Here is an 18,730-nt window from a genome sequence, read left to right as displayed (position 1 = left end):
CCACGAAATAATTTGATCTATGGACAAAATCGTTGTGGTAAAGGTCGCCAAAGGTGGCGGTTTCACCATCTACAGGTCGAGTCATGAGATGTAAAGTGCAAATATCGCAGTGAATCAAGAAATTCGAGTGATATACATACGATGGCTTGTTCAAAGGGATTGGCAGTGCCTTTGTAAGCATACTCATAGAGAAGAGAGAAGGTAAGATTGCGGCCTACTGGTTGGCATCTGAAGCAGCCGCCAGGTTATCAACAGCTTTTGACGCTTGAACGCTTGCTGCATTTGACCCTAAAGATCGGTCATCTGCAGAGTAGTAGTGTCTGCAACGAAATAGTTTATGATGTTGTTTTATTTACTAAGCAATTTGAGTCTGAATGAATGTGTGAAAGACTTCATGTCATGCATTGGTGCATTTTTACATTCAACCAACAAAAGATAAAGTTACTAATACAAATTTTACACCTATGATGTGGGCAACTTAGGTTTTCATTGTTAGATCTTGATATTGATTTCGTTCTTTATATTTCCTCTATCTCACAATTTATTGTTGTTATCAGATTGTCAGGAAAACAACCACTTTAATCGAACAATCACACATTTGATTTTCCTGATGGTAACTTTGAATATCATGTAATTGGTGATAATTATGAGTATGCTGTGGTGGATATTATAGGAGAGGCAATCATCATCTTGTTCGTGTTTGATATTGATTCCCAAGGGTTAATTTTATAATTGAGTGTTTATTTTTCAGACTCCTCACTGCATATTAATGGGGCTTAATGTGTCGTGTCAAATAAATTATGTTGCTTCGACTGAATAAGGTTATTGCACCGAATATACAGTAAAATGCATTGAAAATTTCTTATGGGTAGTGCTTTTTTTATCAATTTAGTGGTGTTCCTTGCCTCAGGTATGTAGTTGATACTGTGTTTTCTCAGAGTTCTTTGAATATGCAGAATTCAAAGTTCTTTATCTTCAATTGCACATTATATGATACACATGATACAAATCATTGGAATCAAGTGTATTCTCATTAACTTAGAAAGTAATTTTAGTAAAATTTCAGGTTATATTCCTTCTTTTTCAAATACTTGTGCCTACTTTAGCCCTATGGGATTTGTGGATAACAGAAGTGGCCTACATTCTGGTTTTCAGTGCCTTGTGATTTAGTAAATCATTTGACCTCTTTGTTTTGGATATTTACACATTCTTTGTCACTTGAGACAACTGTGATATGTTCACAGAACCAATAATTAATTACTTTCTTATATTTCTTCATATGACATAATTCCTCTAGGAGGATTCTCTTAAATATATTTTCGTAGGCAGCAGCGATAAAGTTGTGTTTGTGTGACCTATAAGTCACGTGTTCAAGTCATAGAAGCAGTCACTAATGCATTAGGGTAGGCTGTCTATATCACACCTCTTGGGGTTACGGCCCTTCCTCGGACCCTGCGTGAATGCAGGATGCTTTGTGCACCCTTGCTGTCCTTTTTTTTTATGCAGAACCAATTGAAGACGACACGATGACGCTGATGGTATATCTTAAAAAGGTGCTGCACTTCATGCCTAGTTTAACTCTTCAGCAATTACACTTAGATATATTGATGGTGTGCTCTCTACCATGTAAATGCTGGCCTGTAAAATTATCAGTATGTAGGATCAGCTATATTTATTCTGTAAACTTCTAAGTTTTGTATACCATAACGAATAATTGGTCTCCAGCTATTTTGGGACTGAGACAATATTTTTATATTTCTTGTTAGATGAATGGTAATTAGTTGGTATATGTTCGAACTTTGTAACGACTTGATAGGTTTTTAACTACTAATAGTTTTGCACAAGTTCTATATATAGTATAGTTCACGATTTGCAGGTTCAGTTTATGAGTCAATTATGCCATTGCTTGAAAAAGGAAAGAAATTGGTGAAAACTTTTCATATGTTTCCGTTATATAAATTTGTGATTATTATGAAAAGCTAGTTGCATGAAATTTTCTGTGTGTAAAGTGGTATCATGTTTTCTTATCTCTTTCCTTTTCAGATGACCAGATGCTATATCTAATTATTACACAATTACGCATAACATAATGAGAGAAAATAAGTCAATTAGAACAAAAGTATGCTATTTTTTTAATCCTTAAGACTCTTAACAATGATATACTAAAAGAAAAAACAAATGGTAAAAAGCAAACTGACAAATTAACTACCATACAGTCACCTAAAAATGAAAATAGGACAACCCCTGAGAAATGGGGAAAACGCAAAACTAAGTGGATTCCATTTTAAAGCTTGAGATTTTAGAAGAGAACTTGCCATTATAAAGCACATTTTTTTTTCCATTAGGGCCTAAGACGTTACACAAATGTACCTTTATTAAAAAGGTAGTAGTAATATATTTTTAGAAAAGTATAAAAAAAAAAGTAATAATATTGTGGTACAAAATGATTCCCTTTTACAGTTCACACACACCTCAACTTCCCATGCAAAGTACATTAGGAAATATTTTGCAGAACCATAACAAGGAGTACCTTCAAAAGACTCCATTTTAGTTTCTAAAAGAATTGCACAGTTTCACAAAACTGTGTGTTTCTTTATGGAGCCAAATCATCCATTTTAATCATCTCAAGCAATGGAGTTTCCTCAATTTCCTCCTAGTATGCACCTCTCATTTCAACTATCTTCTCATGTTTTTTAATGCATTGTTTTCGTATTGACTCCTTAATACTAATAAATCTTTTTTTTTTCCAGTAATGTATAAGAATCAGCTACAAGAGTACACGCAAAAATTGGCCAAACCGCTCCCAATTTATCACACAGTTAATGAAGGTTTTACACATGCGCCTAAGTTCAGATCAACAGTCTTGGTTGATGGTTCCAAATACGAATCAATGTCAACTCATCCCACTAAGATACAAGCTGAGCAAGCAGCTGCAAAACTAGCTTATGAATACATTTGCAAAAAAATTGATGCTACAGAATGTTCACTTCTTTATAGGGTACTCTTCACTTATTTCTTTCTTAATATCTAAACATTTCTCTTTTGCTTAAAATACATTACTTGTTTGTCTTTTGTTGTGTTCAAGGAACCTCTGCTGTGCAAATCCATTCTATATGAATTTGCTATCAAGAAGAACCTGAGGAGGCCTATATATAACCCCGGATATGAAGGGCCAAGTTCAGTTTTTATTTCCTGTGTGTCTTTGGGATTTAGAACTTACAAAGGTGAGGTAGCTGGAAGTAAGAAAATGGCAGAGCAATTAGCTGCTCGAACCGCTATTGAATCACTCTTAGGTATGTTGATTTACTGGTCTTTTTATTCTATCTCAAAGCTTAAGGGCTATTTCTGTGCAAAGACCTGTTGTCTAACCTCTTAAAAATCTTGAAGAAACTGATGATGGAACTCTTTCCCAAATCATTAAGTCCAAAGATAAGTTCCATCCCGGTATACAACCCAAAAAGGAAGCTGGCACTGATGAGAAAATCTTACCCAACTGCTCTGGTTAGAAGATCCTAACTATAATTGATTTTTTTTTTTTTGGAAATTATACTAGTTGAGTCACATCTTGTGTTGTTCTGACTAGGTAATTTACAAGGCCAAACATATAAGTGTCATCCTGGTATACAAATAAAAAATGAAACTGGCTCTGCTGAGAAAATCATGCCTAAATACTCTGGTGAGAAATCCTGACTACAATTGAATTATTATGAAAATTATACTCGTCGAGTCACATCTCATGTTGTTCTGAACAGGAAATTTACAAGGCCAAAAAGCTAGCATTGAGGTAAAACACATACCCACCTTGATGTTTAAAATATCAAGATTGATCTAGCTTTGCAAATGAAGTATAGTAAATGTTCAGAGGGAGAGCTCACTGGTAATATATTTCTTCATTTACAGCGAGCAGTTGTTTGTTTCAACTCTGATGGCACCGTTGGCAATCCTACAAGTGGACCAAAGCGTAAAACCGAAACCAACAACTGGGGAAGGAACAAAATGAAAAGATTTGGTTATTGACACTTTGAATGTAAATGCCCGTCTTAAAACGATGTAGACTTGATAACTGTTGACCCGACTGGGATCATGAACTTATTCTGCAAAATTTAACTCATCTTTGTATAAATTTGATGATACAGTATTTTCATATGCTGCTAATCTTTCACTGCATTCTCTGCTTAATACTTTTGATTAAGAAACACTCACTGTTGCAACAAGGATTATAAAGAAAACATAATCATGAAAATAGAGTAGCAGTGTTCCAATCAGAGAGAAGTGCAAACAGGTTTCTAAGTCCTATTTAGGCTATTCCAGATTTATGCAAGTCTACATGTGTAACCTCCGTCTCCAACTGTGTGGTACATTGACAGTTTAGTATATTAAGCAGCAAACACATTTTGATTAAAAAATAAAAGCCTCAAACACATCGCTAGGCTGGCCTCCCGCTTCCAATTACTCAAGAAATCCAACTGAAGGTTTCAGGCCAATTATTCTTTCTGCTTGCTGTCTCAGACTGGTAGCATAGTACTCTCTTCAGTGTGTTAACGATCTCCTTGGTCGTACCTTTCATGGCTTGAGTACGAATTAAACATGAAGCAGTGTCACTTTATACAAATGTTAAGATAGTAAAAACTTTTGTGAATTGTATCGAAAACTGGAAACACAGCCAACCAAAATCATCAAAGAAGCTCTCTATTGCCCATAAGTTATTGAAGGGCTGATCGGGGATTCCAAAACTAGACAAACGTTTCTTGATATCTCTTGTTCAATTATAGAGTTGGTCCATCCCAGCATCCCCTTGACTGCTATCCTGCCTTACTATGTCAGGATAAATGATACTATTCCGAGTGGAAAAAAAGTGGCTTGAGCAGATATATGTTCAAATCCATATCCAAAACACTTCCCATCAGATTCACTTACCTGATCAAAGTATTTTCTATCTTCAGGCAATGTGGCTTTTTCCACCATTTTGATCAGTCTGTCGATTTCTTACTCTTTTCTTCCTGAAACTGAATGTAACTAGTTTAGAAACACAAACATCACAAATTACAGAGACTGTTCAATCTCTGCTTTCAATAGAGTGACAATAAATATCCTAAGTGACTCTCACCCGAACAATTGATCATAAGGAAGAGAAATTTAGGATGAAGGAAATTTCTTTATCTTTTGCTTTCAAAACTCAGAAGGATACCAGTACCAATGACAACTGAGTATGGTGATTGTCTAGTCATCCAACAAATGTCCACCTCAGCTGATCCTGAAAAGATGTACCATTACTTGTCTCATGGCTGCAGATTAGGTTTACTTAGGGCAAAAGTAATCTTAGACAGCAGAAATTCTGTTAGTAAGCAGAATTTGAAGAGAGGGCCGTCACTGAGCCACAACAACATCATTGCCACTTAGCTAGTGGTGCTCAAAGAAGTAGGAAATCAATCAGTGGAGCTTAGTATAGATCAATTTTCTGGTTTATGATACACAATGAACAGTCACTGTCATACATTTGGGCCAGACAGAGATGCATAGATTAGGCCTGTCAAGAATCTATCAGCCAGAGAACAGAGGAACAAAGATTCAGTACTTCAAAAGTGGTACTCGATTTATGTGAAAGGAACAACTGCTCAACCCCTCCTACACATTCACCTGATTCTTTTCTTCCTGTCAGATCTCTGATAAACTTAAGGCAACTATTCCTCCTCTTTTTGTTCTATGATGCTTAAGTGCAAGGATGATGGACCATATATCTCAGCACATCTCCTTTCTACCAACATCAATGAGGAGATACAGATTGTACGCACCAAATAATAAGAAAGGAGTTTCCCCTCTGCTGCGCAGTTGCTTCAGATAAAAAGTTTCTCATGTCTCCTGGATAGAAGAACTAAAAACAAGTGCTTGCACTTTGCTTCCCCGTGTGCATTAACTATATATTCTCAACATGTATGGAGATGGCCTTATGGCCAGCGCAATAGAAAATATTACAGCCGCTGAAATCTACTGGTAAACTTTCACACTCCAGTACTACCAATAGTCTCCACAGGTACAAACACCTCCACTGAAGTGATGAAAACGGTTATTATCCCGAATGATTATCAATCTACCCACAATCTTTGATATGATCTTGATAGCAGTATGACAATCTCCACAAACCCTTAAATTTTTCATCACACGAATTGGTCTCCCAGATGGTACGTTTAGAATTGCAAAAGCAACGGCTAATTTTTCGCTATGATACTTGAGCATGTGTGCCTTCTCCTCTTCATCCACATCATGCAAGACCAATTTCGTGGCAGAGACATAACCCTCCTGCTTCATTAGTAACTCTAACTCTTCCAAGAAAGCATATATTCTTTTACTGTCTGGATGCATGGTATCCCCAACTGAAAAAAGATGAATCTGATTTTGCAACTCAACCCAGCTGTAACCAGGCATTTTCCTTACACCTGTATCCCTCATTTTTAATCTCATCTTGCTAACATCACGCCATCTACCAGAAGCTGCATATAAATTTGAGAGAAGGACATACATCCCTGCATTCCAAGGCTCTAAACTGAAAATCATTTCAGCAGCCTTTTCTCCTAATTCAGTATTTCCATGGATCCTACTTGCCCCAAGGAGAGCACCCCAAGTTGCTGCATCTGGTTCACAAGGCATGTCCTTCATTAGATTTTGAGCATCATTCAGGCGCCCAGCTCGTCCCAGAAGGTCAATCATGCAAGTGTAGTGTTTCGGGTTTGCAGTTATTCCATAATCGCGACCCATTGAGTAAAAGTATTCCATGCCCTTGTCAATCAGGCCAGTATGGCCACAAGCAGACAATACACCAACCTATAAAGGAAAGGACAAAAAAAAGATGAAACCTAAATAACTGTCTGTATAAAATAAAAAAAAATATGCACATAGGAGGGAAGTATTGACAATACAAAGATTGTGTCAAAACCCTATATCAGATGATGGTTGGTCTCTGTAGCGTGACTGTTCAACTAGAAAGAATAGAACATGCAAAGGTAACCCACAACACACTGGAGCAATCTTTACATAAAATCGCATTAAGCAATTAGGGATGGAGTGGTTTTGAACAGTTCCATAAATGCAAAAGCAGTTCTAAAATAACCTTGAAATCATTTTATAAAATTAATAATGTATCAACATTACCATGGTGACATCATCAGGTTTGAAACCCGCTTCTTTCATTGATTTGAATAGTTGAAGAGCTTGTTTGCCAAAACCATGCCTTGCATAACCAACGATCATTGTATTCCAAGAGACAACATCTTTTTCCTCTATTTCCTCGAACACATCATACGGCTCATCAATGCTTCCACACTTACAATACATTGCTAGGAGCGCATTTCCCACGTAGCAACCAGTGTGATATCCAGCCTTGACAAGCAGTCCATGTATTTGCTTTCCTAACTCGAAAGCAGCAGTGTCAGCACATGTACTCAAAGCGCAAGTAAATGCGGACCTATTTATCCTCCCGCCATCTCTCTTCATTTCCACAAACATGCGCAATGCCTCCTCACTATTGCCACTTTGAGCATATCCGGCAATAATTGCTGCCCAAGAGATGCAATCACGACAAGGCATACAATGAAATAAACTTCTGGCACTCACAATATCCCCATTTTGAGCATAACCTGTTATCATTGTGTTCCAAGAGCTAACGTTCTTACAAGGCATTGCCTCAAAGAATTCCCTTGCCAAGTCCATCCTCTTAGACTGCACATATCCTGCAATCATTGCATTCCACGAGACCTCATTTTTCTCTGGCATCTCATCAAAAATCCTCCTAGCCTCATCTACCATCCCATTCTGTACATAACCAGAAAGCATTGAAGTCCAGGTAAACACGTCCCTAATAGGGGACTCATCGAACAACTTCCTCGCTTCCTCCAAATTATCATTCTGGGCATAACAAGAAATTATTGTGTTCCATGAGACCTGATCCTTAACAGGCATTCTATCAAAAAGCACCCTCGCCTCAGCCAATAAATGCTTCTTCAAATACCCGCCCAACAAGCAATTCCAAGAAACCAGTGGCCAATTGTCCTTTGACTCAAACAATTTCCTCGCCTCCTCAATCCTCCCATTCTGAACATACGTAGCCAGAAGTCCATTCCACGATATTTCATTCTTCACAGGCATCATGTCAAAGATCCTTTTAGCATCAGCAGTGTACCCATTCTGGGCATACCCAGAAAGCAACGCATTCCACGAAACTACGTCTTTAACAAGCATTTGATTAAACAACATCTTAGCTGCCCCAAAATTCTTACTCTTGATATACCCACTAAGCATAATGTTCCAGGATACCAAGTCTCTTTGAGGCATTTCATCAAACAACTGCTGAGCGATGTCCAATCTGCCGTTCAACAAGTAACCAGATATCATTGCATTCCAGGATACATAGGACTTGGCAGGCATGGAATTAAATAAGCGCAGTGCGGAATCGCATTCTCCTTGTCGCATGTGTTGGGTGATGGTCCTGTTCCATTGCACTATGTCCGAGCTACTGACTTTTTCTGCCTTCGCCGGTGGTTTACAGCTGGGTAACTTGGGACTTTTTCTGCGTGGTAATTCTGCTCTGAGATGACTCGCCGGTTCGTTTAGTAGTGAACGCGAACAAATGCTGTGCAATCTTCTGAAACGCATTTTGAAATCTCGCACCATTGGTATCAGACCATTATTTTCAAACTCTACACTTTGGCGGGAGGTAGTTGCACGTCTATGGATCAGATGATGGGCCATCTTGAGCCCAAAAAGCCATCTTGGACCAACAAGTCAGACTGTACAAATTCATTTCTAGCCCGCCGAATGTTATTAGAATGAAAAGTTTAACTTATAAATTGGCAATATTCAAAAGATATCTAAGAATAACTCTCTAGGAGAAGTGAAATTTGTATCTTGAAAAATTAATTCAAGTTACCTACATGTAAAGGTGACCAGATAAGTTGAACTCTTTTCTTTTTTTTTTTATTACAAGAAAAGAAAGAAAGTAAATCGACTTTTTTTCCCCAAGATGCAATTAAAATTCAAATAGTAAGTTGTCTTAGAATTAAAATGAAATAATGGTACCTGCAGAAAAAAGGCAACGGAAATGGGCAAAGAACACTTTTAGCCCACGATCAAAACTATTTACGCCATTTTCTTTGCATTAGTCATGAGTTGACAGAAAAGAATCATCAGCAGCATATAAGTCACTGGACTAGTTTAGAGTCCAAACAAAATTAAAACAAAAGGCAAATTGTGGACTGGTCTAATCACATATACCGTTAGAAAATTGAAGGTTGAATTATGCAGACCGATTTTTTTCTTAATTGATACATCAATACATTACAACTTTATTAATTAACCATACTGGCAAAGTTCAAATCTTTGGCGTGATCAATAATCTTAGCATAAACTGAAAATTTCGACCAAATAAAACGACAAAGTGGATATAGCCCAGGGGCGGCTCTAAGGCTTTGGGCAGTGAGGCCATTGCCTTAGGCCCCAAATTTTGAATACCTCCAAATTTATTTTAAATTCTTATTATTATTGTTACTATTATATATTATATTGTTTATATAAATAATTAGAATAAAAAAAGTGTTACAGTATACTTTTTGTTACTTGATTGAGGTTATTTTATACAATAAATTTATAAATTATGATAATTTTCTTCCCTCATTAATTAGTATATTTGACAAGAGTGGTTGCTCTATTGGTGAGCATCCTCCACTTGCAACCAAGAGGTTGTGAGTTCGAGTCACCCCAAGAGCAAGTTGGGGAGTTCTTGGAGGGGGGGGAGTCGAGGGTTTATCGAAAACAACATCTCTATTCCAGGGTAGGGGTAAGGTCTGCGTGCAAACTACCCTCCCAAGACTCCACTAGTGAGATTATACTGGGATTAAGGGCCTCTAAATATGGTTTCGCCTTAGGCCTCGAGATCTGTTGAGCCGCCCCTTGATATAGCCCTCTTTTATTAATGAGAACTTTGACTCGGTCCAATTTTTCCAAATTGAGAGACATGTCTTCTTGGTAGACGAAAGTAATATAATCATCATAATATTCACGAGCTTTTTTCACTTCGAGTCTGCGCCAAAAAATATTTACATTTGATAGTCGAAAAAGTATATAAAACATGTATATATATATATATATATATATATATATATATATATATATATATATATATATATATATATATATATATATTCATATATATATTCGGCTATTATTTTGAGAGCGGTTATACAATGTCATTTTTCCAATATTCACTGTGCTGAGGCCCAAGGACATTAAGGAGGAGACAACCTTTTTGCGGGGCGATTTGCAGTCATAAATTATATTTGTGTCATCTTTTAACCTATACCCTATTTTTAAAAAAATATTGATTTGGTAGCCAACTAACAAAAAATCCGTAATAATATGAAAATTATACTCCTCACAAAAGATATAAAACCTGCATCATGCATTAATCACGTGATCTGCAACCTCGTTCGTGAAAAATATATCTTCCATCACTCCGTCCCTCATCAAAAGATCTCCTTCAACCCTGGTCGAAGATCTCCTCTCCTCTCAGCAGCTTTATCAAAAATCAGAAACTTGAACCAAATTCATCTTTAGAATTCAAAATTACAAAATACATTGTAAGTATTGCAATTCATCTTCAGAATTCACATTAGTTTGTGAAACTGATTGAGCTTCATGATATATGTTTCTACAATTATTTTCGTAATTCGTCATGCTTTTTAAGTTTTGAACTTAAAAAAATAAAAAATGAATTCAATTAACGCCTATAGATATATTCAGTTATGGTCATTTATAAATCACACTTGTATGAAGTTGTTTGACGGATATAGCATAAAGTTTTTTACTTATAGATCTTCAAAAACTTTTCAAAACTTCAAATTTAATGCATGAAGGGTATAGAATAAAGTTGTTTCACGTTGAAGTCTGAAGTTTCAATAAAACACAAGCTAAAACTTCATGCTAATGTAGCATGAAGTTGTTTGACGTTGAAGTCTGAAAGTTTCAATCAAATACAAGCTAAAACTTCATGCTCATGTAGCTTTGACCTATAGTATGTAATTTTGTAAATGACTTTTTCCTAAACTTCATACTAAAATATGCTGAAGTTATTTAGTTCTTCTGCTAAAACTTCATACTAAACATGCTGGAGTTTTATCCTGCAATATGTAATTTTGTAATGAGTTTTTTCCTAAACTTCAGACTAAACAAGCTGAAGTTTTTACGTTCATTTACTAGTACTTCAGACTTAACATGTTGAAGTTTTGTCAGACTTCACGTTGAAGTCTGAAAGTTTCAATCAAATACAAGCTAAAAATTTATGCTCATGTAGCATGAAGTTATTTCACGTTGAAGTCTGAAGTTTCAAATGAAATATAAAGCTAAAAACTTCATGCTAATGTAGCATGAAGTTGTTTCAAAGATATATAACATAAAACTTCAAACTAAACATGCTAAAGTTTGGTCCTACATTACGTAATTTTGTAAATGACTTTTTCCTAAACTTCATACTAAAACATGATGAAGTTATTTAGTTCATCTGCTAAAACTTCATACTAAACATGTTGAAGTTTTGTTTGCAGTCTGTAATTTTGTAATGAGTTTTTTCCTAAACTTTAGACTAAACAAGCTAAAGTTTTTATGTTCATTTGTTAAAACTTCAGACTTAACATGCTGAAGTTTTGTCATGCAGTCTGTAATTTCTGATGAGTTTTTGCAAAACTTCATACTTATGCATGCTGAAGTTTTTTTAGTTCATTTGCTAAAACTTCATACTAAAACATACTGATGTTTTGTCCTGCAGTCTGTAGTTGTGTCATAAGTTTTTTCCTAAACTCCAGACTAAACATGCTGAAGTTTTTATGTTCATTTGCAAAAACTCTAGACTAAACATGCTGAAGTTTTATTCTGCAGTATGTAATTTTCTAATGAGTATTTGCTAAACTTCATACTTATTGACGAGCTAAAAACACAACACAAAATTATGCTCGCTAGTCGAATATAGTATAGAAAATATCGTATCCACAGGGATTGGAGTTAAACAGTATTTTCGTAGTTTACAACTTTATTGCTATTCAAGATGATCAATAATTTAGATTTATGTGGATTAAAACTAACATTAACTATAAGTCTAACTATTGGCTAATGACAATTGCAATAAGAGTAAGCAAGAAGATATCAAGGGGAGAAAATATGGGTTGATTGGATAGGTGTAAGATACTTGTTTGGGAATTAACTCTAGTTACTTCACTTCTATGGTTCAAGTGAATCTCTCGAATTCACTCTATTATGTTCAAACATTCAGTAGAAACTCCTCTTTCGATTAAGTCTCAACCTTACGATATAAACTAAGTTAAGCTTGGTGAAGATATGCAAGAATTCGTAGTGGATTGATCCTTAGGAGAACCTCTTTCGATTATCCTCCTAACTAGGTCTAAACATTAATTCAACTAGCCTCTTTCGATTACTAACAAGAATCAATGAATTCAACCAATAAGATAATTCAAAACATCACAAATTATGCCTCTTTCGATTACATAAACAAGTGAATATATATGCAACAATAAAATTACTCAAAACGCTTCAATACATAAAACTAGAGTTAATATCCACAAACAATTCTTAAAATACCAAATCCATCAATCCCTAAGGAAGAATTACTCCATGGATATGGAGAAATTCATCACAATTAAGTTTAAGTCAAAGTAAAACATAAAACATCCAAACCCTTGTCTTGAGTGAGGATGAATGGTGAAATCCTTGTGCTCTTACTTCTCCCTCTCCTCCTTAGCTTCCTTAGGTCTAAATTATGTCAAAGGTCCTCAAAATACTGTTTTTCTATGTATATATACCAAGTAGGGTCGGGACCAAACAAATACACCTTCTCCTATGCGAAAAAGGACACTTTTCTGGAGTTGGACGTGCATGGCCGCGCACCTGGAAGTGTGCCCGCGCACTTGGCCGCGCACTTTTCACACTGTTCTGCCCCATATACGCGGTCAGTGCGCGGCCGCGCACTTGCCGCGCCCTTTTCACCCTCTTCTGTTGGGAATTTGAATAAACGTAAAACATGAAAGTTATAGCCCTTTGAATTAGCTTTACAACAATATATTGTTAGACGAAACGGAGTTCCTAGCAAAAAGTTATATGCATTTTACTAGACACTGCGCAATATGCCTGCTTGATTCTTCGTTCGTTCTTAACTATCATCCGTTGATCCCCGAACATGATCCCGGCTTAATTCCTTGGGCTTTTACTCAGACTTCAAAGCTCCAAATCACTTGAATTCATTTCATAACATCTACATAGCTCAGAATCACTCCTACAAGGCATAAAACACACAATTAGTGAAAAACACTAGCGATTAAAGCTCAAACTCAACTAAAGTGCAGTAAATTAGAATGTAATAATTGACTAAAACATGAGATTATAGTCTACCATCAATACCCCACACTTAAACCATTGCTCGTCCTCGAGCAATCAAACCACACTTTATATAGACACAACCTTACTAAGCTACTGTCCTAACTCATCACACCAAGAATATTTAAAGTACACTAAGCACAATAGTGTAACATCTTCACCTCAAGATTTGACTCACAAGTACCACGCATTATTCACAACTCATTTACTTACTCTAACATAGAAGTCAATGACATTACCTTCCCTTCATGAATCAAGTGCCCTTACACAACAAACGAGAGTAGTTCTACAAATAATAAAGTTCAAGAACATGTAGAAACTCAAGATGGAAAGAATTCACTCACTCTCAGAAACGACATTCATGTGCCACAAAAAATGCACCATAGGCTTGTCCGTAGTGTACTACTCTACTAATTGAGCTCATTCAGTCAAGGATCAAATATGACTTTTAACTAGTTGTAATGTAGGCTGCGGGACGGGTATGATACATTTATATATAAGAGTGACTACACCTCCCTAAGCACTTTAATACATACACTTTAACATTCAAAACTCCATACTTATATCAGACCAATACTCCACCTTCACATCAATATGCATTAACTCCCAACTTTTTTAAGCACAAATACATCAAGAGTTACCACTTATCAAAGATCATTTTTCACAATCATACAACTATATAAATTTTTATTTTTTATTTTTCAATTCAAGTGGCTCTTATTTATTTTTTTAAAAGTGTACCTTTCTCCTTATTTCATTAGTTCCATTCAAAAGCCAAACCAACCACCACACGCTTCAACTTTTACAAAGTTTATAACAATTTTAAGTGCTCATGAGAGGTACAAGGTTCAAATAGATGGCCAATTCAAACAAATGGGTAAGGCTTGTAATGTGGTTGCCAAAGAAACGGGATTACAGGCTCAGGGGTTAACTACAATACATAACAATTAGGTGGGTAAAATATATAACTGGTTCAACAAAGAAATGCCTATATCACTTCCTAGACTGAACAAAACTACCATTTCGCTTTGTAAACACATGAGGCAAGTTCTAGACATCAAATGCAATGCACAGAATAACACAAAAATCTCACACACACATGGCACATGACTCACTCAGTATTGGCCTTATCAAGACACTCTAGTCAAAGCAATTAAGCAAAGTTAAGATCATACAAATTAAGGTACTTATCCAATAGTCAAAAACTGAGCATAAGCGTCACAACTAAAGAACTTACTATTCTTAAGGCATAATAAAGTCAAGAGGCATTGCTTTCAATTCAAATCATAGCATAAGGTTCCCTACTCCTAACAAAAATAAAAACTAACTATACCAAGTTCAAACAATACCCTTGGAAAAGAACCGCGGCATAAAGAAAAACCAAGGAGGAATTGATACACTACCTACAAAAGAAAATATTTTTTTGTTTTTTTAAACTTTAATCCCTCAAGAAACCCGTCGAATGATATCCATCGTCAGAAAAAATTGAAAATTTTAAACTTTTTATGTTTTTCTTTCAATATTTTGTCTACTACTCAAATTAACAAAAGCAAAAACAATCAAGCTAATTAAAGCAAAAACTAAGACTAATCTACTTGCAACATACAAATATCCCCTATCCCACACTTTAAGTTGTGGCATATCCCCATGACACATAATTAAAAAGCATAAGGTAGAGGAAACTTCCCTGAATCTCTAGTCGGGGTCTGAGTCGAAGTCGGGCTCCATTCCACGCGCCCGAACTAGTGCACACATCCATGCAGACAACTTTTTCTCAGCCTTCTTGGGGTACACCCCACACTTATCTTTCTCAATCACTGGAGCCTTCTCTTTTGAACTCTTCAGCTTCCACTCAACACTTGCAGCTGGATTCTCCTGTTTCACTCCAGTTTCTATATTCATATCAAAAGTCACTGTCTCCTCACCCACTCTAAGCATGAGTTTTCTATCATGTATATCTAGTGTAGCTCTACCCGTTGCTAAAAATGGTCTTCCTAGGATGAGGGGGACCTCCTTGTTCTCCTCCATATTCACCACTATGAAATCTACAGGAAATACAAACTTATCCACCCATATCAAAACATCTTCTACTATCCCTTCGGGTGTTATAGTTGTTTGGTCTACCAACTGCAAAGATATTGGCACCGACCTTATCTCTCCAATCTCCTTCTCCAGTTTCATGTAAATAGACAATGGCATTAGATTAATTGAGTCACCAGAGTCACATAACGATTTATCAAAGTTAAGAGTGCCTAAAGAGCAAGGTATCGTAAAAGTCCCTGGATCTCCACACTTTTGTGGGAGTTTATTTTGCAATATTGCACTGCAATGCTCTGTAAGTTTGACCACTGAGGTCTCTTCTATCTTCCTCTTCTTTGTAAGGATCTCCTTTAAGAACTTTGCGTAAGCTGGCATTTGTGAGAGAACTTCCGTGAATGGCAAATTTACATTAACCTGTCTCAGCATATCTAGAAATCTCTCAAACTGCTTATTCAGCTTTTCTCTATAGAGCTTTTGGGGGAAAGGTAAAACAAGCATGTGCTTGCTCTCTTCATTGGATTCTTCCCTTCTTGAAGTTTCATCCTTTTTCTTTTTCTCAGCTCCCTTCTTGCCTTTCTTCTTCTCTGTCTTTTTATCATTATCTTCAATTTTCAGCTCCTACCCACTTTCTTTTTCAGGCGCAACTTCTTTTTGACTTGGAGTGGGATCTTTCAATAATTGTCCGCTTCTCAAGGTCACAAAATTTACTGTTTCTTTGGAATTCTTTTCTGTATCAGCTGACAGAGTACCTGGGATTCTTTCAGATAATATATTTGCAATTTGTCCCACTTGTCTCTCCAAGTTACGCAAACCTGTCCCAAGTTCTTTGATAGCTGCACCATGAGCATCTAATCTCTCATCTGTCTTGATAATGAATGATTTATCATATCTTCTAACCTTGACTGAATAGGCTGTTGAGGCTGAAACTATGACCTCTTCTAATTTTGGAATCTTGGAGCTCCTTGTCCCTGAAATCTGGTGTTGCTTTGTTGCCATGAATTTGCAGTACCCCCAGGTGAACTCCATGAAAAATTGGGGTGCTTCTGACCCATTGTATTGAAATTGTAATTACCCACAGCATTCACTTCCTCTACGGTAGCTTGACACTCATGAGTAGGGTGTCCTCTTCCACATATGTCACATGCTGCATGAGGCTAATTGTGTATTGAAGCTAAGGTCAGCTTCCTGATTTCTTTTGCCATGGCATCAAGATGTACCTGCAGAGATGTGTTAGTATCAACTTGGTGAACACCAGTTGATCTTCTTCTTTCAGCAATCTCTGAGGGCCACTGATTTGCATCTTCAGATAACTCATATAGAATAGTGACTATCTCCTCTGGAGTCTTCTTCATTAACGGACCTCCAGCTGCATTGCTCAATATTCTGTGTGAGGTCGGTGTCAAACCATCCCAAAAGTCTTGGAGTTGCATCCAGAGTTTAATTCCGCTATGTTGAAACTTTCGCACAATTTCTGTAAACCTCTCCCATGCTTCAAACACAGTCTCAGTCTCATTCTGACATAAGTTATGGATAGCTCTTCTAAACTTGCCCGTTTTAGCTGAGGAGAAATATTTAGCGAGAAACTTTGGGGTCATCTCCTCCCATGTTCTAATTGATCCCTGGGGCAAGCTTCGAAGCTAGTGTTTTGTATCATCTTTCAGAGTGAAGGGGAATGCCCTTAAGTAGACTGCATCTTGTGACACACCATTGTATTGAAAGGTGTTCATGATCTCCTCGAAGTCCATTAGATATTTGGATCTTCGTTCACCTTTCCTCTGAAAACACAGTTGTTTTGGAGGGTTTGAAGCAACCCTTTCTTTAACTCAAAATTATTAGCTGCAACAGGTGGTGGTCTCACACTCGATAAGCCTTGGGTGTAGACCGGTCTAGCATAATCACCAAGTGGCCTCTCGGCACCGGGAGCTATATTTCCGAATTGGTCTGCACCTATATGTCGATTCTGTGCAATTCTTCGAGCCCTCTCCTCCTCATAGACAAGTTGTGCATTTCGAAGAGTTGTCTCATCCGCATCTCGTGCAGCTTTTTCCATTTGCTGGGCTATCTCTCTTGCTTCCAAATCAACATTATCCTCATTTCCCTCCATAATTTCTTTGGTTGAGGATTGCCCAACCTTCTATGTATTCGCGAGGAGATTTATTTGTTTCCTCAGCTGTCGCAGTTGCTTTTTAATTTTCGGATCATATGGTAGCAATTCCTTCCCAGAAGATCGGGTCATGCACCAATCTAACCTGTAGTCTGCGCACAGTCAAGGAACACCAAACATAAAAAGAGAAAAACAAAATAACAAGAAAAATTCTTGAATTAGCACTACAAATTAATTCCAACACTATTGATTGCCAATCCCCGGCAACGACGCCAAAATTTGACGAGCTAAAAACACAACACAAAATTATGCTCGCTAGTCGAATATAGTATAGAAAATATCGTATCCACAGGGATTGGAGTTAAACAGTATTTTCGTAGTTTACAACTTTATTGCTATTCAAGATGATCAATAATTTAGATTTGTGTGGATTAAAACTAACATTAACTATAAGTCTAACTATTGGCTAATGATAATTGCAACAAGAGTAAGCAAGAAGATATCAAGGGGAGAAAATATGGGTTGATTGGATAGGTGTAAGATACTTGTTTGGGAATTAACTCTAGTTACTTCACTTCTATGGTTCAAGTGAGTCTCTCGAATTCACTCTATTATGTTCAAACATTCAGTAGAAACTCCTCTTTCGATTAAGTCTCAACCTTACGATATGAACTAAGTTAAGCTTGGTGAAGATATGCAAGAATTCGTAGTGGATTGATCCTTAGGAGAACCTCTTTCGATTATCCTCCTAACTAGGTCTAAACATTAATTCAACTAGCCTCTTTCGATTACTAACAAGAATCAATGAATTCAACCAATAAGATAATTCAAAACATCACAAATTATGCCTCTTTCGATTACATAAACAAGTGAATATATATGCAATAATAAAAATACCAAAAATGCTTCAATACATAAAACTAGAGTTAATATCCACAAACAATTTTCAAAACACCAAATCCATCAATCCCTAAGGAAGAATTATTCCATGGATATAGAGAAATTCATCACAATTAAGTTTAAGTCAAAGAAAAACATAAAACATCCAAACCTTTGTCTTTAGTGAGGATGAATGGTGAAATCCTTGTGCTCTTGCTTCTCCCTCTCCTCCTTAGCTTCCTTAGATCTAAATTATGTCAAAGGTCCTTAAAATACTAT

The 18,730-nt window shown here is 36.5% G+C and overlaps 3 protein-coding genes across 6 annotated transcripts; 1 reads left to right on the top strand and 2 right to left on the bottom strand.

Moving 5' to 3' along the window:
• Nucleotides 1-3,090: 3,090 nt before the first annotated feature.
• LOC104096808 (uncharacterized) lies at nucleotides 3,091-4,155 on the top strand. 2 transcript variants are annotated; one of them, XM_018771028.3, is made up of 5 exons: nucleotides 3,091-3,293; nucleotides 3,388-3,501; nucleotides 3,584-3,676; nucleotides 3,753-3,784; nucleotides 3,901-4,155. In XM_018771028.3, the coding sequence occupies exons 1-5, from the start codon at nucleotides 3,248-3,250 to the stop codon at nucleotides 4,015-4,017; spliced, it is 402 nt and encodes a 133-aa protein (XP_018626544.3). In that variant the 5' UTR covers nucleotides 3,091-3,247; the 3' UTR covers nucleotides 4,018-4,155. The 2 variants fall into 2 exon arrangements, with proteins under 2 accessions (XP_018626544.3, XP_070053813.1); XM_070197712.1 differs by lacking the exon at nucleotides 3,584-3,676.
• A 50-nt stretch (nucleotides 4,156-4,205) lies between these two features.
• Nucleotides 4,206-8,799, bottom strand: LOC104096809 (pentatricopeptide repeat-containing protein At4g02750). Of its 3 annotated transcripts, none has more exons than XR_011415030.1 (3): nucleotides 7,147-8,799; nucleotides 5,108-6,819; nucleotides 4,206-5,006 (listed from the first exon to the last, which is right to left on the bottom strand). XR_011415030.1 is itself a non-coding variant. In XM_070197711.1 (2 exons), the coding sequence occupies exons 1-2, from the start codon at nucleotides 8,740-8,742 to the stop codon at nucleotides 6,013-6,015; spliced, it is 2,403 nt and encodes an 800-aa protein (XP_070053812.1). In that variant the 5' UTR covers nucleotides 8,743-8,799; the 3' UTR covers nucleotides 4,206-6,012. The 3 variants fall into 3 exon arrangements, 1 of the variants encoding a protein (XP_070053812.1); XR_011415031.1 differs by having other exon boundaries at nucleotides 4,206-5,000; XM_070197711.1 differs by having other exon boundaries at nucleotides 4,206-6,819.
• A 5,967-nt stretch (nucleotides 8,800-14,766) lies between these two features.
• On the bottom strand, nucleotides 14,767-16,464 carry LOC138908561 (uncharacterized). The gene is made up of 4 exons (XM_070199237.1): nucleotides 16,177-16,464; nucleotides 15,439-16,086; nucleotides 15,228-15,303; nucleotides 14,767-14,831 (listed from the first exon to the last, which is right to left on the bottom strand). Exons 1-4 carry the CDS (start codon nucleotides 16,462-16,464, stop codon nucleotides 14,767-14,769), a joined length of 1,077 nt encoding a protein of 358 aa, XP_070055338.1.
• Between the last annotated feature and the right edge of the window lie 2,266 nt (nucleotides 16,465-18,730).

Source organism: Nicotiana tomentosiformis, chromosome 3 (assembly GCF_000390325.3).
Source record: "Nicotiana tomentosiformis chromosome 3, ASM39032v3, whole genome shotgun sequence".
NCBI lineage: Eukaryota > Viridiplantae > Streptophyta > Magnoliopsida > Solanales > Solanaceae > Nicotiana > Nicotiana tomentosiformis.
The sequence above is the reverse complement of the archived record's forward strand: the minus strand, read 5'-3'. Positions and strand labels throughout refer to the sequence as shown.